Below are 26115 nucleotides of genomic sequence, written 5' to 3'. Positions count from 1 at the left end.
AAAACCGTTGAATCGGTCAACGACCCATTGACCCGAGTGGTTGAACCGTTAACCCGTTTGACCCGTTCAATGGTTTTTGGCCATATTCTATTTTATTTATTTATTTTTTGTTGTTAGAATGGGCCACTCGTTTGAACCGGATAGTCGAATCGTCGACCCGAAACCGGTGGCTAGAATGGTTCCATTTTCGGGTCGTATGAGTCACACGCTCAAATGACATAACATAATGGTTTTTAAAACCGACCCGGTTAGGGCCCCGGTTACCGGGTCGAACGGTCTGACCATTTTGACAAAAAATAAAAATGGTCAAAACCGTTCGAATGGTTCGATATCTAGTTATTAACAATATTTATAATAACTATTATATATTTATATAATTATCGAATGGTTGGACCGTTATAACAAAAAAATTAAAAAATAAAAAACGGTCAAAACGTTCGAACGATTCGATATCTAGTTATTAACTATATTTATAGTAACTATTATATATTTATACAATTATTGAACGATTGGACCATTATGACAAAAAAAAAAATAAAAAATGGTTATAACCATTCGAATGCTTAGATATCTAGTTATTAACAATATTTATAATAACTATTATATATTTATATAATTAGATAATTATGTATATCTAATTATCTTATATAATTATCGAATGGTTGAACTATTCTGACAAAAAAAAATAAAAATAGTCAAAACGTTCAAACTGTTCGATATTTAGTTATTAATAATATTTATAATAACTATTATATATTTTTATAATTAGATAGAAATGGGCCTGGGTATTTCATTATATATATATATATAATAAGATAAGATGAGGAATCACCTCTAATTTTTACGCTGAAAAGCTTTTTCACTAGATTTAAACGCAACTACATAAAAGATCCATTTTCGAAATGGGCCTGGGTATTCTATTATAGCCTTAACGTGTTTCGTGGATTGGCCATTTTTTATGCGGGCTTTTAGCTTTGTTGAGCTCTCCAAATTTCTACACATTCTACATGGTGCGTAGCCTCCTGGTCTTAGGACTGTTAACGGTTTTTGGCGGGTTTCCAACTTTCGATGTATTTTGCTTTTGACAATCTACATAGAGAACAGACACGAAAAGAACCGACGTTATATTGCAGTCGTATCCCTCAATTTTCCCTCCGACAAACAGTGAAACGCAATACCACGAGACGAACCTGAGTTGTTCTGCATCTCATCTCAGATCTACCAAACCAAAACCTTGAACAGCTTTCAATTTCCATCGATCTCTCTTTGAGAGAAGAGGAGATCCTGACTTTGGAGATGCAACAAGGAGATTACAGCAGCACTCCTTTTTACCAATACCACCAGCCCCACCTTCAAAACCCTAACCCTATCGATCTCCAGCCTAATCCCGTTCCTCCGACCTACGCCTCCGCTCCTCCTTTCTCCTCCAACTTCTCTGCACCTGCGTCAGATTTTCCAGGCTTTTCCTCTACATATCCTCCATATTCGCAGATTCCCGAACCTGTCCCCAGTCTCCCCCCTACTGCTCCTTCGTACGCACAGAACCCCAACTTCCAGTCCTTTAATCCCTCTTCTCAACCTTCTACCTTCCATTCCTTCCCATCTGCTCCAGAACCACAGGCTCTATACGCACCTCCAACCCAGCAACCATCGTATTATCCACCATATGATCAGCATCAGACGGCTCCTAATTACGCCCCTCCACCGTCGACTCCTCCAAACCCTAACCCTAATCCCAGTCCCAGTTCCTCGTTTCCAACGCCCTACTCCGCATCGTATGGACCCTTTGGTTCTTCGGCATCACCCTCACCGCCCGTATATGAAAACCCTTACGAGAGTGGCGTGAAATTTGATCACGGGGGAGGTTACTTTGATGAAGGCATGTACGGCCGGAGTCGATCCGATTTGGGGTCAGGTTTCTTCGAGAAGAGAACGGAACCTCGTTACGATCGGGGTGGGTTCCGTGACGATGGCCTTGGAGAGGGTGTTTATGCTTACGATGGTGGAAGGGTGGAGCCATACGGTGCTCGTGGAACTGGCTCCCAATCATCTACGTGGTCGGCTTTTGACGATTTTGGTAGGTCCACTAGCTTCTCGAGTGGGAAGGACCAAGTGGTTTCCACTAAGATTGTGAAGGCTGTTCCAAAGGCAGATACGCAACAAGATGTGAAGAATGGAGTGCAGAAATTCCGGGTCAAGCTTTTACCAGAAGGCGGAAGTCAGGGCACCACCGATGTTCTTTGCCAGGTATGTGAGGAATGCTTGCCCTCAGTATGACTTTGTCTATGCTGAGCTTCGTTTTTCCTCTCCTGTGTTTTTCTGACTCATGAATCGTGATTGATACTAGCCGACACTCATAGATAAAACATAGCCAGAAAACAATTCTCCAGCAGTAAAACTGGGCTGGAGAGCCGACTCCAACTCTACTTTTCTGAATCAGAGAACTTGATTTTGGTGGAACTGAAAGCGTCATAATTCCTTTTCAAAGCATCAAAGTTATCCCCAGGAGACATTTTTTTTTTTCACGTGGATGCTGAAAACAACAAAGTTGTATTGAGAAAATTCAAGCCGGTTTGGTTATGCTCTATAGATGATTGTGTCTTCAAGCCTTGTTTAGTTACTCCCTTTTAGAAGCACCGGAAGAGAACAAGATTTGATTAGGAATTTCTTAGTTCTAGGCAGATTTATCAGGAGTATGCTCTAGAAACTTTACATTCAGTGTTATGAAATAGTTGCCTGGTCAACCAACTGGTCTATTTAGGGCTGGACCCGTAAGTGACCTGTCATGGAAACACCCGGTTGTGGTGTCAAATAGGAAAGGGTTCTCACATCCTTTTGGACAGGGGCAGGTAAAGAAACTAGTCCAAGAAACATGACTTTGTTTAACCACTTGGATTGTAGGAACATTAACAGGAAAAACTATGAAATTCGTAAACACTATTGAAGGTTGCAAAAAGGGGAAGGAGTGACCTGGCAGCTGAAGAATGATTTCAGAAGGTTCAAATGGATGTCAAGAAATATGTTTCAGGTGGGTTGGGTTAGGAGATCGGCCAACAGCTTGGCTGATAGCTTAGCAAAGCAAGGGGTTCAAAGAACAGATGTTTTGGGCACATTTGTAATTCTGTCTTGGGTCAGCTTCTATGCTGATTTCTTTGTTTCTTGTTGTATATTAAAGCATCTTAATTAATGAAAATTTTCAGAGTTATTGATAAAAAAAGCAAACACCATTGAAGAGGAGAAGGATTAATATTGCATGCCTACAAGAAACTAAATGTAAAGGCAAAAGAGCCAAAAAAAATTAATGGTTACAAATTATGATATACAGGAGAAGTAAATAATAGAAATGGTGTAGTGATGATAGTAGATAAGGATTAAAAAAAATGAAACTATAGATGTTAAAGGATTTGGGGATAGAATAATATTAAGGGGTTATAGCTGATAAGGGCAACTTTTGGGCCCTAATATCAATAAAAGTAATCATTTTAATATAATTTCTAAAATAGGTTAACTTTTTAAAAAATATATCAAATAAGGGCGGAAGTACTGTTCATCTTCTTCCTCCTCCAAACCACTTCCGCCCTAGCCCAACCCTATGAACCTCAATGACCACCATCCACCAGTGCTGCCTCTAGCAACCTTTGGAAACGCCTCCGGCCGCCGCCGCCCACCTCATGTCGTCAGATTGGTGTTGTTGGAGGTGGGTAGAGGTGGAGGCGGCGGCGCTGGTGGATGGTAGTCATTGAGATTCGCAGGGTTGGGGCGGAGGTGGGCAGAGGCAGCGACGTTGGGCAGAGGCAGCAGCGGCGCTGATCGATGGTGGTCATTGAGGTTCATGGGGCTAGGGCGGAAGTGGTTTGGAGGAGGAAGAAGATGAACAGTGTTTTTGCCCTTATTTGATATATTTTTTAAAAAATTAACCTATTTTAGAAATTATATTAAAAGAATTACTTTTATTGATATTAGGGCCCAAAAGTTGCCCTTTTTTGAAAAATAAATTCATCTTAATGGTTGGTTACGAGAAAATCCCCTTAGAGATGCTAGGTGCCGCGTCTCCTAACAACAAATACAGGAACTATAACAGAAATTACATGAATGTTGATGTTAAAACAGGAGTTACAGTTGTGCCTAGAACAATGTTTCCCTATTTATCCCTTGTAACTCATTTTTGTAGCCCCAAGTGACATCCTTCGGATTATTTAGCCAGTCCACCACTGTCTTAGAATCCCCTTCAATCAGAAACTACTCCATGCCCACTTCTTTTGCAAGAAGTATTCCTTGTATTGCAGCAAGCAGTTATGCCCGGATAGAGTTCCCAACACCTAAAGGGCCATAGTAGAGTAAGACAACCTCTCTAGCCTACTATGGCCCTAGAGAGGTTTCTCTAGCCATTCATCAAAAAAAAAAAAAAAAACCCTCTCTAGCCTCATTCCTCAGTACACCTCTCGTCCTAGAGGGACCCGGGTTACCCTGGCTACTCCCATCAAAATCCAGCTTCAAAGAACCAAGAGGAAGGGGGACCCAACTAGTCAATACCCTTACCTTGTAGGAGGAACAACCTGCTACCAATTTCCAATCCTTCAAACAATCTGTAAAAGAGAAATTGTTAAATAACTCTAGAGTCTAACCAATGTATTGACCTGGACATAATGCAGTCATTCAAGGCTTGACTACTCCCTTTTTCTTGGAAGATTCTGGCATTCCTTTCTTCCCATACTGTCCATAACAATGCTGCTCGCGTGCATCTCCACATTTTCCTTCCTCTTTTATGGGGCCAAGAGAAAAAAGAAGGATTAAAGATTGTGCTTACTTTTGCTGGCATATCCCAACTATACGCAAACAAAGATAGAAGCCAAGCCCAGAGCTCTGCAGTTACACTACAAGATAAAAATAGATGATTACAATCCTCACCATGAGATCTGCAAAGAATGCACTAGTTTGGTGAAATACAAAGGACGCGTCTTCTCTTGTAGGTTATCCATCGTGTTTATTTTACCGTGCCACACTTCCCAACACAAAGCCATAACCTTGGGGGGGGGGTCTACATCAGACTTCTTTGGAAGGGAAACTTTGTTGAGAGGAAGTTTGGTAGAGGAACTTGAAAAAGGAGCTACAAGGAAAAGACCCATTGGGGTGAATGGCCCAAATTCTTTTATCAGGTTTCGAGGGATCCAGGGAAACCTTATCAAGAAGACACAGAAGAGTAGATAAACACTCAATTTCCTCATCCCTTAACTCTCTACGAAAACCAAAATCCCAAGAACGCTAACAAATTTAAAATCGACGGAAGGAATTTTGAGATCACCTCTTTTTTATACAAAGAAACAGAGTACAAAGAAGGAAAAAGGTCTTTTAGAGGGAGATCTCCAACCCAAATGTCTGTCCAAAACCGAATAGAATTACCAAAACAAGCATCATACCTGACACAACTAAGGAATTTCCTTGATGCACCAACATCCCAACCACTCTCTGAACCTCCATGAATACTCTTCACTACTTCGTGCCAGAGTCTCTCGCTCCAAAGGCCACCTCCACAACCACTTCCCTAACAAAGCTGAGTTCTTTTTGAGCATATTCCCGAGCCCTAATCCTCCTTCCTCTTTGCTTCTACCCACAACCCCCCAATTAATTGATCTTTTTTACCTTCTCCCGATTCCCAAAGAAAATCTCTCATCAATCTTTCCAATTTCTTTGCTTCCCTAGACGGTATCCTAAAGACAGAGAGGTAATAGGTAGGTAGGTTCATGAGGGTAGCTTTTATCAAAGTGATCCTCCCACCCAAAGAGATATAATTTTTCTTCCACACTACTAATCTCTTTTCGATCTTCTCCAAGACTGGGGTCTAGAACCTACTCTCCCTAGGGTTTGCTCCTAACGGAAGCCCTAAGTAGGACAAAGGCTAGGAAGAAATGGAACACTCAAGACAATCCGCAATCCTCAATCTCCTCAAAGTCTAGATTTACTTCGGCTATGCAACTTTTTCCTAGATTGATTTTCAGATTGGAAACTCCTTCAAAATCTCTAATCAATTCTTTCATGTTTTCCACCTTCTCACCGAAGCCTCCCTCATAGAAGATCATCAAGTCATCTGCAAACTGAAGTTGAGTTACTGGAATTCTGTTTGTGCCTACTCTCCATCCCCTTATCACATCTTCCCTATCAGCCCTAGTGATAATTCGATTGAACATATCAGTTACCAAGGTAAAGAGAAAAGGTGAAAGTGGGTCCCCTTGTCTAATACCCTTACTAGCTGTAAAAAAATCTCTCACCACCCCATTTACTAGGATGGAATAATGACAAGAGTAGACACAACCAGATACCCAACTACACCATCTTTCCCCAAACCCACAGTTCCTTAAAACCTCCAGTAGGAACTACCAATCCACCAAGTCATAGGCTTTCTCAAGATCAAGCTTACAAACAAAGCCTCTTTGCTTGGACCTCTTCATCTCTTCCACACATTCATTGGCAATCAGGTTCTGATCAATTATCTAATGCCCTTGGATGAAAGCCCCTTGAGCCTGACTAATAATGGAGGGAAGGACTTCTTTAATCCTTAAAGATAGGACCTTGGCCAGGATTTTATAGATACTAGTCACCAAACTAATTGGCCTAAAATCTTTAGGATGGATAGCATCAGCTTTCTTTGGAACAAGGGCCAAGAAAGTAGCATTAATGCCATGACTGACTATATTCTTCTCTGCAAATTCATTAAAAAGCTCACAAAGATCAAATTTTATCACCTCCCAACAATCTTGGTAAAAAGCCATTGTAAAACCATCTGGGCCTGGAGCTTTGGATCCATCCATCAAAAACACTGCCTTCCTAATTTCTTCTTCCTCAAAACTTCTTTCCAACCATCTAACCTGATTGTCCTCCAACCTTGGCCAATCTACCCCTTCTATTTCCATCCTTTCTTCCAAGGGTCTTTTGTAAATCGATTTGAAAAGATCTACAAACTTCTTGGCAATATCATTTTGATTAGTGAATGCTTCCCCCCTACCTCTAACTTAGACACAAAGTTCTTTCTCCTCCTCCCATTTGCTACATCATGAAAAAACTTAGTGTTTCCATCACCTTTCTTAATCCACCTATGCCTCGATTTCTGCCTCCAGCTTATTTCTTCCCACAGTAGGACCTCTTCTAGGTCCTTCTTTAATTCTCCCCTCAGATCTCTCTCCCCCTCCTCCATTCTATACTGGGCCTCTCTTTCATCCAACTCTTCTATCCTAGAGATTAAATTCACTTTTTGCTCCTCAAGTCTTCCAAAGTATTCCTTGTTCCAATCTTTTATTTTGTCTCTTAACCTCTGCAGTTTCTTGTGAAATCTTACCCCTTTCCATTTTATCCCCCTCAATTTCTCATTTACCAAAGCTTTACTTTATTCACAAAGTCTGGGTGGGTTAGCCACATATTTTCAAACCTAAAAGGTCTAGGTCCATTGGTAAAGTCTTCCACACCTATTCTTATAGGACAATGATCCGAGGTTACCCTAGGCAAAGCTCTAGACACCAAATTTCCCCAATAGTTTTCCCAATCAACATTAAAGATAAATCTATCCAATTTCGACCACAAGGGAATTTCCTGAGTAAATCGAGTTTGCAGTAACGGGATCTCCTTTAACTCACAATCAGCAATAAAGCTATTAAACTTTCTCATGCTAGTTGTGATGGTTTATTGGGAATTATTAGTTTCTTCAGAAAATCTTATCACATTGAAATCCCCTCCCAAGCACCATAGATCTTCCCACAAACCCTGAGTTGCATACAATTCCACCCACATGTCATTCCTTTCTCTATAATTACTAGGACCATAGACATTAGTTAATACTCAAGTGAAGTCATCCTCTACATTCTTAAATTTGATGGAAATTGAGAACCTCCCTATTAATTCCTCCACTACCTCTACTACATCATCTTTCCAGAGAGTGACAATCCCCCCTGAGGCTCCCCAAGATGGGGCTGAAGTCCATCCTACACGTCTAGACCTCTACACACTCCTCACCCATATTCTGTCCAGATCTGACAACTTTGTTTCTTGCAACATAACAATGTCAGCTCTTTCCCTTCTAAGTAAATCCTTAATCACCCTCCTTTTTCTTGCACTCCCTAGACCCCTAACATTCCAGCTAACTATCCTCATAGGCACAAATCAATAGAGAACCCTTAGCAATAAACCACAACTCCTTACTTCATGCCTTTTCTCCTGTCTCCTCTATCACTAAACTCTAAATTCCCTTCTATGTTACAAATTAATCTTTCCACCTCTGACCTTTTTTTCTTTCTTTATTCTTTTTTGCCTCCCTCTTTTTATTATATATTTTCACCTGTTCACTCCTATCAGCCCTTGCAACAACCTGATCCCCCTCACCAAAAACCTCCACAACTGAGGTCTGAAATTCTCCTCTAACAGGGTCAGCCCAAAAGTTGCCCTTATCAACTATAATCCCTAATATTAAACTTGTTTTAGGTGAGGAATCGTTAACATAATTAGTGCTTATGCACTTCAAGTGGGTCTAGAAGAAAACATTAAAAGACACTTTTGAGAAAACTTAGAAGGTTTGATCCAAGAAATTTCAAATGAAAAGAAGATTTTTATTAGGAGGAAACTTAAATGGGCATGTAAGGAGACAAAGTGTAGGATATCATATGGTGCATGGAGGATTTGGGTTTGGGGAGAAGAATAATTCAGGAGGTACAATATTAGATTTTGCAGTAGCTTATGATATGACAATTGTAAACACCTTTTGCCAAAAGAGTGATGAACACTTAAAGCTTAGCATAGACTAGTGGTGGTAGATATTTGCATTAGGAAATGGTAGAGAAATATTAAAGAAAGTAGGTGTCCAAGAACTAGGTGGGAAATCCTGAAAGGAGAAAAGCTAGCTCAATTGAGAAACAAATTGATAATATAAGGGAATTGGAATTTAGATAGAAATATTAATGATATTTGGCTTGATGGCAAACAATATAAAGAAAGTAGCAAAGGATGTCTTAGGAGAGCAAGGTGCCAAGTGCCAACTGTGCCAATTGGCTTGTTAATAAGGTCTCCTATTGGTTGTAGACTTGTAGTGGAGACTTGGGATCAAATCCCACCTACACTTGGGTTGGGGGCTTTATGGGTTATCCTCCGTTCTGTGGTCCCTTGGAGAAAGAAAAGGCTTGAAAGCAGCTATTTTAACAAAAAAAGGATGTCTTGGGAGAATAGTGGCAAAGTACTAAAAAAACTTGGTGGTGGAATGAAGAAAACTGGAAAAAATATAAAACCATAAGAAAAGGAGTTAAAAGAAGGTGAATGATGTTAAATGTAAGGATTATGCTGAGCTTTTACCATAAATTAGGCACTAAAGAGGGAGGAAAAGCAATGCATAAATTAACAAAACTAAGAGAAGGAAAGACAGATTTAAACTATGTTAGGTGCATTAGAGATGAAGATACAAGGAGTCTTGGTAAAAGATGAGGAAATCAAATAAAGATAGAAAACAGTTTTGAAAAATTATTAAATGAACAAGGAGAGGGCGCTAATATAGGAGAGTTTAGCAATACTAGTAGTGTTAAAAATAATACATACCTTGTAGAGTTAGACTTGTTGAAATAAAAAAGGCACTCAATAAGATGAAGAAGGGAAAGGCATTAGGACTTGATGGGATTTCAATAGAAGTATGGAAAGCTATGGGAGAGGTAGATTTGTTATAGTTAACCAAGCTATTTAATAAGATAGTGAAGGAAAAGAAGATACTTGATGATTGGAGAAACAACAGTATGGTGCTTATATTTAAGAAAAAAAAGTGATATACAAAGTTGTAATAATTATCGGGGGATTATAAAACTTTGGGAGACAATACTTGAACAAAGATTACGACTTGAAACAAGTGTTTCAGAGAACCAATTTGGCTTTATGCTAGGGAGATCAACCATGGAAGCTAAATTTCTTTTGAGACGATTGATAGAAAAGTGTAGAGTGATGAAGAAAGATCTTCATATGATTTTCATTAACCTAGAAAAGGCATATGAGGGGGCAACAACCAAAGTTAGATCATCAGTGGGAGAGCCTTCAGATTTTTCAGATTTTACGATTACTATGGATCTTCAATTCTTCACCGAGGTTCGACACAACCCTTATCTATTTGCACAGATCGTAGATGAATTGACTAAACATATTCAGGAGGAAGTTCCATGGTGCATGTTGTTTGTGGATGATGTTGTTTTAATTGATGAAACTAATGAGGGATTAAATGCAATGTTAAGCTTATGGACAAATGCCTTAGAAAGAAGAGGTTTTAAAATAAGTAGGACTAGAGCAAAGTATACAACATGAAAATTTAGTAATAATAGGAGTGTAAATCAAGATACACTTAGGATTGGAGACCAAGATATAACTCAATGTGATCATTTTCGGTACCTTGGTTCAATAATCCATAACAAGGGAGAGATTGAGAAGGATGCCACCCAAGAATTAGAGTAGGATGGGGCAAAATGGAGGGGTGCATCTAGACTTTTTTGTGATAGGCGAATGCGACTTAGATTAAAAGAAAAATTCTATGAAACAGTTGTAAGGCCAGCTATGTTGTATGGAGTAGAGTGTTGGGCAATCAAGAAAAATGTCCAAAAAATGAATGCCACAAAAATGCGACTGCTAAGATGGATGAGTGGGAAAACTATAAAAGATAGGATTAGGAATGAAGTTATCTGTAAGAACCTAGGGGTAGCTCCAATAGGTGATAAAATGAGAGGGAGTGGACTAAGATGGTTTGGGCACATCCATAGAAGACCACCAACTGTGCTGGTTAGAAGAAGTGATTTGTTACACATTGAAGGGGCTAGAAGAGCTTGGGGTAGACAAAAAAGAACATGGGTGGAAGTAGTTAAAAATGATTTAAGCACCAATAATTTAACGGTGGATATGGTGTTGAATAGAACGGATTGGTGAAACAGGATTCATGTAGCCGGTTTCATATGGTTTGGATATGTTATGGATGATGATGATAACTATTTGACTGCAACCCTAACAAATTTTTACACATGATGCAGTCAACTAGGACAACTAAACATTAGCTAGGCCAATTAGTCAATGCAAAATCTACTTAAAAGTTTTTTCGCCCTGTCTATCTTTAATTATTTGAAATAATATGACATTTTTTTATGGACATATCCATTTATTTCTAAAGGGTTGCTAGGCACACACAGACACCATTGTACATTTTATCTTTCTTTTTTCACAATCTAGTTACATTAACAACCACAGATAAAAAATAGTGCAATTTGTCACTTTTGTGATGCCTGAGCAGATCACGGTGTCGTCAATGTTGTGAGATGATGACTAATAAATTTGACCTCCTTAACTCCTTTGGCAATGCATTGTCTAGTCAGGCGTGCCTTTTAAATCACTGCCTCCTTTGGCAATACATTGTCGTCAATGTTGTGAGATGATGACTAATAAATTTGACCTCCTTACCCATTGGATTTAAATCAGTTTTGGATTTCAGTTCTGATATTGAATAGAATTAATAAATTGAACTAAAAAAGAGCAAAGTGTTATATATTATTAATAAAATGAACTAATAATTACCTTGATATTGTATTATCATGAACAGAATGAATGGAAAATAACTTATATAAGACTTGAACCTAAGGCTCTTTAGTAAACATAAAACATTCAAGCCAACTTCACTAATAAATACTATTGGATTGGGTAGGGGTATATTGGATTGACATTTTATCCAATTATAAATGGTTCAAATCCAGATCACCTTTAATCAGATTACATTCAAATTGATATTTGGACAAACGGATACTGTTTGTAGCCTCATCCCTAACTAGAAGGCCATCACCCATTGTTGGTCCTAGTTATCTGGGGTGTTGGGAGGGGTGGACTGGATACACACTTAAGCCTTGACATTTATTTTTGCACAAAGTGGCTGTTTTCAGACTCAAACCTGCGTTGTCACGCTTGTCAGCGAGAGATTTTACCATTATACCAGACAATATCCTTATATCCATAACCCTAACTATTGTTGCCTAAAATAAATTAACTCTCTGAATCCCTTCCAGCACCAACCATCTTTCATGACATCCGGATCAGAATCTAAACAGTATTAAGATTTTCCCCTTCTCCAGCAACATCAGCATTTGGTCTTGACCGGTGCCTTTTTTTGTCCAGTGATGGTATATTGTTTTTGGACATAAACATTCTTACTTTCATAACTTAAGCTAATACAATCTTTCATGTTCTGGCTTGCTAATATATGAATGACAATGATATCTGTCAAAGTTAAATTTGTTTCTTGGAGGTACAACTGTTGCTTTGGCATCATTGCTTATACAAGAATATTTGTGGTTCAGCCCAACAGTTCCTGTTGGTTATTCTTTGTTTATTCTAGAGTGCAAGATGGGTGCCTATTTGAAGAGTTTACTTTCTATCAAGTCTGGGTCCCTTCAAAATTTGACAAATGCTCCACACGGAGCCACCTAAAATGCACCCCTATTTAATACATCATCGCATTGATTATGGCAGTGAATTTCATTTTTTTGCTCTTTGTAGCCTTGAAATATAATTTTTCTTTTTACTTACAAACAATGCTGTTTTTCCCTCTATTTCAGATTGGTTTGGATGGTATTCGAATGCTTGATCCCAGTACAAGTCGGACATTGAGAATTTACCCACTTGAGACAGTGACAAGATGGGAGGTAATTGGTTGCATTCTTCACTTTAAATTTCCTAACGAGGAATTCTGTTGTATCCTTCCAATTGGAAGTCTGGCAGTTGCATTCTTATCTTGGAATGTTTCTACCTAATTTTCCTGAATTACTGTTTTCTATGAAAATGTTTCTGAAATTCATTTCTTGCGATTTAGGTCACCGATTCGTCTATCTTTACTTTTTGGTCCAAAAGCTCAGTTGATATTGAACCAAGACGCATAAGACTACAATCAAACAGCTATACAACTAGCACCATTCTTGACACTGTGACAGCTGCAACTGTTCAGGTTGGAAACTAAACACTTGTTGTTTCTTGTCTGAAATATAGTGCTGCTTCACATCTCTTTAGGTTTGTTTTCAGTAATATTTCTGCACATTCTATCTTTATATATGCATGTTTGTTGAGAATGTGCTATGGTCATGTTATTTGTCAAATTGTTTCTATGAGAAGGTGCCATGTTCTCATGTGGAGGGTTGGCATGTTTACATACTTGAGAATGCTCATAAATTTAGATTGGGTCCAAATGATCTTCCTGCAGATAATGTGCTTACAGCAGATCTGATGGACTTAACGATTTAACATCCTAGGAAGTTCCTTGTACAGCCATTAATGGATCAGCTATTGATCCCTTCCATTCTGATCCATTGTGGCCCAAATACCCATAAACTTTATATTACACTGAATGGATGAATCTTATCAGGCACCTATCTAACAGTTAAAGATACATGTAGCCATGTATTGAATATGCACCATTAAATGCTCACCCGTTTTATGGAATGGACATGTAATTAATTATGATTTGCAGGCTATTTTTGTAATTTAGTCATCATTTCCAACCATATAACCTGTCGAAACTCTAAATCATAGTTTTTTTTTTCCATCTCTAAACACCTTTTTTTTCACAACTTGCCATCTATCATCCCAAACACTTGATTTTGCTACAGTTTAATCTCTGGTCATGTCAACCTGGTGATCAACCTTCTCCCCAATGTGAAACTTATTACAGTCTAATCTAGGTGAAACTTATTACCAAAAAAAATCTAGGTGAACCTCGACCAGGGCAACATCTTGTAGAACTGTTGTCAGCTTTACTATTTGGCAAGTGTGCCAGCTACCAACCTTGGCCAAACCATGTGTTGCTGGCTGTTGTGTAAAGTGTTTGCTCTGATCTAGATCTGGTGCTGTTGGTTCTATAATGTTCATTTTGGGGGCTGAGAGGGAGATCCTTGTTGGGTTGAATCATTGCATATCTAAGTTAAATCTAATAATAAAAAAAAAATCAGTTCTTGTAAACCTGAATAAGGTCTGAATCGTCTGATTGGCTTTAGGTTGATGAAAAGCAAGAGTTCTCCAAGCTCTATTTTAGATGGCAAGATTATCCTCTATTTGATTCATAATTACCTTATCTATGACACACACATGGCTGTTGGACTATTGTTGTGGCCTTTATGAACCTTGAGTGGGTAACTTGGACCTGTTAGTCGGGCCAGCAAATAGTTATAATGGAGAGAATCTGTCATTGCATCAGGGATTCTAAGGTGGCCATTCTAGAGGGCTGGGTGATTAAAGTGCATGGTGTATACTTCTGCAACATCTAAAATTTTAAATATGCTATTGATAATTGCAATTTTTTGCATGTAGAACTAAAATTTTCGGTTAGTATATTGCCTTTACATATATTATCTATTCATGTTTTTACCTTTGTTCATATATTCAATTGGGACACCTTTCCTTTTGAATATTCCTCAACCTGGTGTAAAGAATATATTGGTGCTTCATTAGTCATTACATTACATGATGCAATGATGTGGTCAAATTTTATGGAGCTTAGAATTTACTAACATGTCTGTGCATGGTTTTTTTAGAGTCTGGTACTTTCAGTCTAATTTTCTTTCCTTTTCATTTAGACATTCTCTATGATGTTTCCACTTGTTTTTTCTCTTTTAAATATTTTTTTTCTTTTCCTTTGTTGTTTTCTCTGATGTGTATGTGTGATATGTGCTTTTGTCTGTGTTGATAATAGTGAAATGCTAAACTCTTATTTGGAATGCAGCTTAAGGAGATGGGTGGACGAAGCAAACCTTCTGAGTCCATAAAGTTATCTGAACAGTCTACTGAGAGAAAGAAAGGTTTTTCTGATTGGGTGAACTTGATGAAGCCTAGCAATGAGGAAAAAGATCATTGGGTAAGATTGGGAAATTGTTTCAAAACATGTTTGTGCATCAGTTTCTTCACTGGAAATCCATAAAACAATACAATCATGTTTCTAAAAATTGCTTTTTGTGCATCAATTTCTTCACTGAAAATCCATAAAACCATACAATCATCATGTTTGTGTATTCATAAGGAGATATGTGAGATATACCGTACTGATCTTTAACCCCTGTCCCCCTGTCATTTAACTTTGTGCAGACATAATGAAGACAATATGTGAATTGTTTTTTCTTGTTGTGAGTTCCAAAAACAAATCAAAACCATTTGATTTAAAACAAATTGGTTTTTAAAACAAAATGCAGAAAAAATGTTCTTGGTTGTTTATGTGTTTTTCGTTTCCAAAACTTAATCTAAAAAACGTTTTCTTGAATTTATGGTTTAAAGAGCATGTTTTCTTCTGGTGGTTTAATGTCGGTTCATAATTCATATAAAGTGATTTTTCCTTTGGGCAGTTTCCAAGTGACAGCGAAGAGTTCACTTTGTATTAATGGCAAGGGTTTAGGCGTGAATTATTTGAGTATTTTTAATATGTGCGTGGTCCTCAGTAAAGGTAGAGGTGTGATTGGAGTTTGAAAGGGAAGAAAAGAGAGAAGGCATCAGGCGACTTCCAGGTCTTATTGAAAGATGGGTTTGATCACTGGTTTATTGGAGTGCTATTTTTGGTGATCGTGTAATTGAGCTTTGCTTTGTGATTTGCGAACCTAAATCGAGATCTGAGGAGCTTCTTCAAGGTAAGCTGGTTGAGGTCAAATCCGATGTTGTCTCGTGAACCAGCCGAAGGTACGCAAGGTTTGAGCCTTTTTTTCTTTTTCTGAGTTGAGTTAGGAGAGTAGGGGTTTTGTCATTGATTCTCAGGAAGGATTTTCAGAGGGGGATGTGAGTGAAGTTAGGGTGGACGCAGTGGAAGACGTAGTGAACGGTGAGCAGTGAGCTCAAGGGCAGGGATGGAGGTGACAATGAAGAGGGGGGTGGCATAAGAGGAGGTGAGGGTAAGAAGGTGATGCATCTCTGACTATTCGGTATATGAAGTGGTTGTTGGAAGATTGGGAGTTGATTTGGGCCACAGGGAGAAGGAGACCATTCTGGTTGGAAGTGGTGATGTTTTAGAGGTTTCAAAGAAGTCCAGAGTTTCAACTAAGTTCAATGTGGTTCATGTTGTGAAGGTCTTTTCAAGGCTGAAAGATGGCCTGCTGGGGGCAGGGCCGACCAACAAATATAAAAGGATTTATAAAAGAAGAAGGGTAAAATTCAGATCTCAGTCATGAGAATCCTTGCATGGAAAATCGACTTTTACACGAAGGTGTTGGGAAGATGATTTTTCCAGTGGATTCTCAAAGGGAGGAGTCGAAAAAGAATGAAATGTCAGAGAAGGCTAGTGGAGATGGAAATTAAATTGAAGAGGTCTCTGCTGAGGCGCCGAAGGGAAAGGAGATGAAGAAAGGAAGATTGGATTTGGACATTTTAGTTGACAAAGAGGTGGAAATTGGCAAACTTTTGGGCTTGTTTTTCTTGGGAGGAGAGAGGTTTGTTAGAAGAGCTTTCGAAGCATTTGAGAGGAAGAGGGAGGAACGAAGTATGAGGAAAGCTTCTGAAGCCTTAGGGGGAGAAATTTGGGATGAGGAAGGAAGGCCTGGAAAGTTTGGTGAGGTGGAAGATTGACAAGAGTGGTTTCAATTCTTTTTTCTCTCCCCATATGCTGTTTTGGGTGGTTGGAAGGAGTTTTTCTTTTTTTTTTTGATGAGTGCCTTTAGGTTGTATTCCGTATATTCTTTTCTTTAATATCACTTTCCATTTTACATTTCAAAAAAAAAATCTGTACTCCATTTTTTTTTGGTTTAAAAGCCTTTATTTTGATGGTTTCAAAACCATAAATGTTTTTTTTTTTTTGAAACAAAACCAACTTGTCTTTTCTTCTCAAAATAAAAACAGGGCTCAAGAATGTATTTCAAATTTTTGTTCATGTGATAATTTTAAAAACAAATGAAAACAAAATCATTCATATTGTAGATCACTCCCTTGATAATCTGTCAAAGGTGGCTTACACCTCTCATTAGGGTGCAGCTGCAGCTGTAGAGGCTTGTGCCTCCAATCTGAGGTGTGTCTGGAGAACACCTTATAGACCATGTTCTTCTTTTTATTGTTCCTAGATTCTTGTCACAGGATTGGGACTTAGACAACTATGTATTTACTTCTTAATTCTTTTTAATTTGTATACTTCAAATGGCTGTTCATTTATTGTCATTTACTTGCAGGAATTCAATATTGTTTATTTTTTTTTCACATTTATGTCTTGGAGGCAGTGACATGCTATCTGCCACCATCAAGACTAGTACTTTTGCTTAACCATCTCATCAATAAGGCTTGTCCATCTCATTGATAAGGCTTATGAATCTGAAAACATAGAACCCAAATGCATCAAAACCTATAATCCAATATCTTCAATCCTGAAATCGACAACTGGTCTTGTAAGGTTAAGTGGGTAACTAGTTTCATGAATAGTTGGGTTTGTATGTGTGTACACTGCACAGTACATTACATACACTGCTCTGATATGTTTCTGAAAATTTATCATATGGTTTTAAATCATTTAGAAAAATATGATACAGGGGTCACTGCTCCCTATGGTGAGTTATGGCCCAGTTCCATATATATTACCAGATGATGACCATAGGATTTCCCTATATTGTATCAACTCTGTATGGAGATGCAAACCAGTTTAGTCAATGGGGCTAGGTAGGGAGGGAGGGAGCCAAGCATCCCTTTTATTGCTGGATGCCTAACAATTCCTGCCCCCTTGTCCCCAAGGTTGGTAGTTGGGAGCTCTTGCTGGATCTTCTCATCTCCCAGCGGAATTTGACAATTTTGGATGGATCAGTCTGAAGCTTGCCTTCTACGGAGAAATTGGACTGCTAATAACTGAGGGTTCCATGTTTTTTTTTTGGCTGCAATTTAGAGGCATCTGGGAGCTGTAACTTGTAGGCTAAAGGACTCACTCATTCTATGATGCGAAATGGGCTGAAGTAACAAGGCGCTAGATTCTGCCATGGTCTGTGTGCAACTGATATTTGTCTGTATGGTTGTAAGCAGAGATAGATGAAGTCTCCCACCTGGTATTCAATGTCTCGATGCTTAGTCTTAAGAGGACTTCAAGAGTTGGTGTGCCTGAAGTAGATAGGCCTTCAAATCTTGTAAAATCTGATATTTTACCGAGGCAACAGCTATGGAGCCTTGTTCATAAGGCAGAATTTATGGGGTGTCCCTTCCATACATCACCTTGTTGGCCATAGAAGCTATTTATTCCATTGTTTTGAATGGCCACCCACTAAAAAAGTAGGTGGGTCTCCAACAATGATTAAAAACAGTTTGAACATCTCCCTGAGGATGATAGCTGGTGATTGTGCAATGGTTAGTATGCCTTGAAAACAGAAATAATCGGCCCAAAATCTACACATGAAGGTCAGATCATGGTCTGTGAGGTTACTCCTTGGTGTGCTATGTAGTTTTGCCACCTCCTTGATATATGCTTCAGCCACCAAAGAAACTGTGCAAGGATGGGGAAGGCCAATGAAATGGACATTTTTGGTCAGACGGTCCACCATGGCCAAAATGATAATTTGCTGAATCATCCCACACTTGGTTGGGAATTGGCAATGGCTGGAGCAGTGATTTAAAAGGCACGCTTAGGCGCACAGGCAGGGCGTATTTTAGGGTAGGCACCTCGCCCAGGTCCTAGGCGCAGTACTTTCAAAAGGTGCACGCCTTTTGAAAATTTTACGCTTGTTTGGGCTTGCCTTGAGGGGCGTGGTACAAAGGCAGCTTGTAGAATCAGGAATATAATATGTTTTACATCACATTAGCCTACTTGAAGTAATGCAATTGAGGAAAAAAAGAGATTGTGGGTTTTATATGCTTGAAAATGTTTTATATGTTTGATTTTATTTTTAAAATTTCATTTGAATACACTTTACATGTTATGTTTATGTATTTAAATTTTAGATAATAGGTTTTTTTAAAGCATTTATTTTAAAATTTAAGTTTATATTTTTTATTAATATTACGTTTAATATATTTTTTATATTTTTTAATTTTTTTGATTTTGTTGGCATTTTTTGGAATTTCTGACTTTTTTTTTTATTTTTAGTTTTTTTTCACGCCTTGCTTCAAAAAGGCGCGTGCCTCACCTTGTGCCTTTCGCTTTTAAAACACTGGGCTGGAGAATGCCAGCTGGCAGATTTGTATCATACTTCTGCTGCTGGCAAATTTGGCACTGAGCCACTGATTCTCTGACTTTGGCAAAGTATGAAATAGTTGCAGTATGTTCTGAATATGGGCTAAGGAAGAATAGATAACTTTCCAGCCCTTGAAATACAAATCATTCCCTTTCACAGTGTATCCTGGTGTTGACATTGGATCGTAAGACCACTGTTCTTGGATCTAGTCAAGTTCTGGATCTGCATAAGCCTTGGACTTGAGGTCAAGGAGTGAGTACATGGGCGAGCTCCACCTGTCTTGAAAGAGAATCATCTGCTCAATTACTTGGACCAGGCCTGTCCATAGTTGTCATGGTGCCTAAGCGAGCTTAGGTGACCACCGGGTGCCCAGGCGCCTAGGCAATGGAATCTGAAAGCATAAAATATAAGGATCCCTACTTCTCCTTAGCTACTTCATTAGTTTTTTATACCAATAAAACCATTCAAATGAGTAGCTAACTATAATTTTCATATAAAAACATAAAAATACCATCATAAATACATCATTTAAATATATTAATTTCAATGTTTAATAACCTGTATCAGGCCAACAAAAAAAGGAAATGCAGTGAGACAAAGAAAAAAAATAAGGGGACTCTGGACAACTTGGACTGTGTTTAAGAGGCAGAGGCCCTGTTTCAGGCCAATAACAAGGTTGAATGCAACGAAAAAGGAGAAAAATGAGGGGATGGAACCCCTGTTTCGTTCCAAAATAAGGGGATGAAGGGGGCAGAGCCCCAGTTTTGTTCCCAAAAGTATTTAAAAAAACTATGAAAATAAAAGACTGATAGGACCATTCGAAGAAGGAAAAGGAAGAACTTACCTGGAGGTCCTGGAGGTCTTGGACCGAAACTCTTCTTAGTCATCGGTCTTATCTGTCTTCTCTTTGCAGTTTCAGTTGAAACAATGGAAACTCTTCTCAGTTGTTGGTCTTCTCTGTCTTCTCTTCTCAGTCGTCAGTCTTTTCTATCTTCTCTTCTCAGTCTCGGTTTAGAACCCAAAAAACTTGTAACATATGCATAATTCTAATAAAAGAAGAACTATCATAATAAAAAAAAGTGTAACATACCACTAGGTGTATGTTAATAATAAAACAAGCCAATAAAATGATATAAATATATATACAGGTAATATGAAAACTATATTGGTGTTAGGCGAGTCGACCTCTAAAAGTTGCCTAGTCACCTAGGCATCGCCTTGACAACTATTGGCCTGTCTAGAAAGGCAACAATTACTTTATTATGTCTACACTCAAAAGGATAAGTTCATGCCATGAACTATTTGTTTTTCTTTATTTGAGTTGGCCTAGATGAAACTGTGGAAATGGATGAACGGTAAGTTTATGAAGGCTAGTAAAAAAGTGATCATGCGAACATGAATGAACGGTAAGTTTCAGATAACACAGACACTAAGTTCAAGCATTTGTGGACATGGTTGTATCTTTTGAAATAGGCTTGCACTTGAGTTGAAGTGAGGTGCATGCTTCTTAAAACACTGAGAGAGTAAAGAGGCATGATTACTGTTGATGATGCATTTGGAATTTATTGATTTCAAAACAAGTTGTTGGCCCAGAACCTTAAGTATATATGGGCTACATAGTCATTGATTTAAAATTGAAGGCTCCTTTTATCGCTTGATTAATTAAACCTAATATTTACTCTATGTGTGCTATCCACTGCTTCTGGAAAATGGCTTTTGTTATTGGATCTACTGGTTTTTACTGAGTAGTCATTTTCTGTCATTTGGTTAATCCTTTGAGTTTGTTATCCCACTGCACCCCTGATGAAACAGGTTCCTGACGAAGCAGTTACCAAATGTACAGCTTGTGGGACAGATTTTGGAGCTTTTGTGAGAAAGGTGTGACTTTCACATTGACTTTAACCATTTATCATAAAGTTTGTTTGGTGTAACTTTGAGCTTCAAGGAATGTATTGCTTCCCACATTCTAACTTCATTGTTTCCTTCAAAACTTCAGCACCACTGCAGGAATTGTGGGGATATTTTCTGTGACAAGTGTACTCATGGGAGAATTGCTCTCACAGCAGATGAGCAAGCTCAGCCAGTTCGAGTTTGTGACCGATGCATGGTATGCACTTAATATGTTAACCACTTAACTTGTAAGAATCGTTAATTTTGAGTAGACCAACCACTTAATATGTTAACCTGGAAATTTTCTTATTCCTGTTCAATATGATTGCATAGGCAAGAAAATAATATGACTGGATGGTAATCCCTGCTTCTCTGCACTGTTCTTATTTGACTGAAAAATTGAAAAACCAGACATGATATTATGTTTAGATTGTTCTATATGAATGCGAGGGTTATTTTAGCTTGGACCCACTAAATGATGGTGTTAACCTTATCCTTTGGTTTTGTACAATGAGGAATCACCATCTGGGCTATGGATTTAATTATCTTTGATATTTGGGATCATGTTCTTTGTTCTAGTAGCAACCGATAAAGGTCAGTCTCTTTTGGGTGTATAAAGAGGTTAAACATTGAAATCATGGGAATAGGAACGACTCTACCAAGTTAAGCTGTTTCAGAACCTAATAACTTTATTTTTGTTTTAATTAAAATTCTATTTTGATGACTTTCACTTGTCGTGAATTAACAACCTTTGTTTTAATTGTGATGAATGGTTAGAATTATTCCTTAGAGAAAGTCTGTCACCTTTTCTTATTTGTTATTTACATGTTTCTTACCATTAGATAAATGGAATTTCAGAAATTCATCACAATCACTTGATGTTGCAATTAAGGTTGGCCTACTTGACTTGGCCTAGAAGGATTTCCATGTTCCGCAGCTTTGCAAGTAAACCCAGTTATGCTGAAAAGCCAAAGAGACTTACTGTCTCATATTCTGGTTGCAGGCAGAAGTTACTCAAAGGCTAAGTAGTGCAAGGGAAACGGCCAGCAAACCTGCTGTGTTGCACAGCCATGAGGATCTTGCCAGGAAGCTTCAGGTGGCAGCAGATTAATCTTGCATCCTATAAAATTGTTTATTTGTTTCTACTAGTCGTGGTGCTTACTGTTTAGCATTGTTTTGACAGTTGTTCATCAATCATTAACTCATTATAAGAAACTTGGTGAACAATAGGTAATATTTCTTTTTGGTTGGTAACCAGAAGTTTTATTAATGTGTTAAAAAGGAAAAAATTTCAGTACAAAATGTGCCTAGCACCTGCTTTGAAAGTTAAGGTAGCCCCAGCTCATCATCATCATCATTATCATCATCCAAGCTTTATCCCAATTATATTGGGTCAGCTACATGATTCCTGTTTCACCATTCTGTTCTGTTTAATGTCATACCCATTGTCTACCCTTATCCCTTCTAGCCCCTTCAGCTTGCAACACATCACTTCTTCTTATGGGTTGCTTTTGGTGGTCTTCTGTGCACATGTCAAAACCATTGAATGACTTTCTCTCAATGGTTTTGAATGACTTTATTTCTTAGGATATCCCAATTATATTGAGTCTACTTTCTCTCATTTTATCACCAATTGAAGCTACTCCAAGGTTCCTTTGAATGACTTTATTTCTTAGGATATTTCCTACCTACCTAACCCCAATTTTGCAACTTTCATGGAAAGACCCCTCAACACAAAACTCTTCTGTTCACCTCTTTGCTAGCTAATGCATCAGCTAAGCTCATAGATTATCTTTATGTCCATAGGAATTTTAGCTGCAATTCCCTAGCGCTGTAGAGGTTCACTCATTGTAATCAAGACTTTTGTTTAATTGAATTAGTTATCAATGTTTTGTTTCCATTTTAAATGGACCATATCAGAAGGTAGAGGATTTTTAACTGCTCCAGACTGGAAGAATGCACTTGGACCTTTGTTTTGTTTCTTTTTTAGGTTTCAGGCCCATGCATATTGAATCGAAGATTGTTGACCTGGGGCACATAATTGCAATTACTGGGCCTTAGTTCTATATTCCAGTGTTTTTAAAGGTGTTACCTCGTCTTATTCTAGATTACAAATCAGTTATTTAATTTTGGAAAATAAGCGTTATCTCAAGAAAGCAAGGCCAAAATTTTATGAATAAGAAGACTATAGGCTAATACTATGAAACATTCACTATATTTGTTTTGGTAAAATTGTGGAAGATTGATAAAAAAATTGTGGAATACTTTAGATTTACAAGAAGCCTACAGTATATTGATTTAGCTCCATTTTTTTCTAAACTATATATGGAGCTGTAATAGATTTTGTTCCTTTATTTATATGTTTTTTTTTTCTCGGATATTCTTGTATTGGTCACCATTCAGAAAGAATTGCAATCTTAAGGTCCACTCTTCTTGCACCTTTGTTTTGTTTCATTTTTCCTTCTCTATTTCTTTTTCTTTTCCATTGAACTTGGATCATCCCTGATTTGTAATTGATCTTAATATGCATATATTTGGCAATTTTTTGACAGGAGGAGATGGACAAAAATCGCAGATCGTCATCAGGTAATTATCAGTGGATAAAATGTTCTATGGTATCATTGGTATGTAAATAATATATTATTTTTGGGGGTGCAGGTGGGGGGAAGGGGTTGGGTGTGTTTTGATCTGTTCCCATCCATTCAATGCAAAGAGATAAGTTAAAAGTATCGAGGTTGTTTTAGATGTGATTGCCATTTCCAATTTCTTCCTACAAGGGGCTGTGAAGAGCATCTAATGGTCAATTACCTTGGGGAACTTGCATGGAAAGTCCATATGATAAGGGAGAGCTTAACCACCCAATTTGGTTGTTGTTAATCTCGATCTCCTTTATTGAACCATATCAAATGGCAAGTTGCATGGCTTCTGTCTGTCTGTCATGATGATTTGACGAAGATTAGCAAATAGATTAATCTGCATGCTGTTTAGACTCAAAGCGAAGATTCTTGTTCATCCTTGCTCAAGTAATTGAAAATTTCAGGTTCAAGGTCTGATGGATCTGGGAGGAGGATGAGAGAAGTTGCCTGTCCTATTTGCACGGTCCATTTACAGGTTTGAAATGCTTGTTCTATTGCAATTTTTTGTCGTTTTCATTCCATACAGACAAAGTCGCATAGCATATAAAAGAAATAAATAATAAACCCCTTGATGTTTTGTGCTTTTGTGCAGGTTCAAGTTCCAAGCTCTGGTTCTGAGACCATAGAATGTGGAGTCTGCCAGCATCCATTTCTCGTGAGTGCTCATTGAATCCCAAGCCGAGTAATTATACCTTGACAGCCGTCTGTTGATACACAAAAGATCTCGTCCCTGAATCTCCTATGTTTAGTTCGATTTGTTTGGTCCAGTTGCTTCTGCTATCAATAAGCAATCTTCATTTGTGGAGTTAGTGTATATCATCTATTGGTTACGTATACATGTTTAACCTAATGGAAGTAGTTAGTTGCCCGCTTGTATGTATGTCAACTTATTTCTAGTGGAAGGCCCTATGGTTGTGGACATGATTTTATGTATCACATCCAAAAACAACAACAAAAAGATTTTATGTATGAAGTTTTATCGTTGCACATTCGCCAACTGTTGGTGATTGGTGAACCCCTATCTCTATACTATTTCTTTCCACTTCTGCACTTCCACCACATGCATCACATCCACTTCCACTTCCACTTCCACACTGCTAGCAGGTGGCTTAGTGGCTAAGCCCTTTGCAGGACGCTTTATACATGACCTGGGTGCACAAGGGTGCTGCTATTACTGACGGTGTACCATTGCCACTTTTACTTGTAACGTTCTAGGTTGGTCAACATAAATTTTATGAATATTTTTACCTATCACAAATGGTTTGAGTTGATACAACATTGAGTATTGATGACACATGACATCTTGGAACAACTGGGTGACACCCCATAACCACCTAGGTCACAATTGACTTGGTGATCTTGCGACCTGCCTCTGTTGTCGACCTAGCGACCTGCCTTTGCTGTTGACCTTACGACTTGCCTCTGTTGTTGACTTGGTGACCAGCCTCCACCTACCTGGTGGAAACCTAACTAGCGACCTCGTCCACAACTTAGGGCGGTTAGAAGCACCTCGTACAGGGTCGACTTGTGGTACTTCGTCAGTACTGGTCGAAGCGACCTTGATGTGTGGAGAGACCTCCCTTGAGGGTTTGCTGACCTGATTGAGGTCTAGGTGGCAACTTGCGAGACATGCTCGTCGACGAATTTTACATCTATCTCGTCACTCCTGGGTCTCTCGGAAGTTGGTTCTTATTCTGAATGTTCCGGAGAAACCGAATAAGGCACAGAGACTGGCCTATGTGCACGACTACTTTTGAGGACTTTGGACCAGTTAAACACATCACCCAGAGATCTCGTACGCAGTGCGTGATGCCCACGCCAAACAATGCCTATATAAATATGCCTTGCCTCCAACATCAGAAGGTACATGCACAATTTATTTCTCGCAACTCTCTTAAAAAATCTCTGATTTGCTGACTTAAGCATCGGAGTGCCCACCCCGGGTAAAGCAACCTAGACATTGTCATTGTTTCCTTGCAGGTTGCACCAGTAAACTATGCAGCTCGCCACCTTCAGGTAGGGACAATTCAGCTAGGCGTCATAGCTACCTACCAATTCGTCACCATTCAGCTAAGTGTGAGAGTCATCTCACAGTTCGTCACCATTTAGCTAGGTGTTAGAGCCACCTTCCAGTTTGTTACCATTCAGCTAGGCATCAGAGCCACTTTCCAGCTCGTCACCATTCAGCTAGGCATCAGAGGCACCTCCCAGCTCATCACCATTCAACTAGGTGTCAGCCACCTTCCAGCTCGTCACCATTCAGTTTGGCGTCAGAGCCACTTCCTAACTCGTCACCATTCTATTAGGCGTCAGAGCCACCTTTCAACTCGTCATCATTTAGCTAAGCATCTGAGTCACCTGCCAAAACGCACATCATCAGGTACCATTGTTGTTTCATCAAATCTGATGTTTGTATAATAAATGTCAATACCCAACCCAATATATAATGC

At 38.6% G+C, this 26115-nt stretch overlaps 1 protein-coding gene across 2 annotated transcripts; it reads left to right on the top strand.

Moving 5' to 3' along the window:
• The first annotated feature begins 985 nt into the window (after positions 1-985).
• Positions 986-24680, top strand: LOC104603633 (protein FREE1-like). 2 transcript variants are annotated; one of them, XM_010267698.3, is made up of 10 exons: positions 990-2247; positions 12597-12683; positions 12851-12982; positions 14750-14881; positions 20952-21017; positions 21136-21246; positions 22033-22125; positions 23582-23615; positions 24070-24140; positions 24258-24680. In XM_010267698.3, exons 1-10 carry the CDS (start codon positions 1297-1299, stop codon positions 24333-24335), a joined length of 1755 nt encoding a protein of 584 aa, XP_010266000.1. In that variant the 5' UTR covers positions 990-1296; the 3' UTR covers positions 24336-24680. The 2 variants fall into 2 exon arrangements, with proteins under 2 accessions (XP_088743542.1, XP_010266000.1); XM_088887416.1 differs by lacking the exon at positions 22033-22125 and having other exon boundaries at positions 986-2247.
• The last annotated feature ends 1435 nt before the right edge of the window (positions 24681-26115 follow it).

The sequence above is a fragment of the Nelumbo nucifera genome, chromosome 5 (assembly GCF_055504915.1).
Source record: "Nelumbo nucifera cultivar China Antique chromosome 5, China Antique-T2T, whole genome shotgun sequence".
Taxonomy (NCBI): Eukaryota; Viridiplantae; Streptophyta; class Magnoliopsida; order Proteales; family Nelumbonaceae; genus Nelumbo; species Nelumbo nucifera.
The sequence above is the reverse complement of the archived record's forward strand: the minus strand, read 5'-3'. Positions and strand labels throughout refer to the sequence as shown.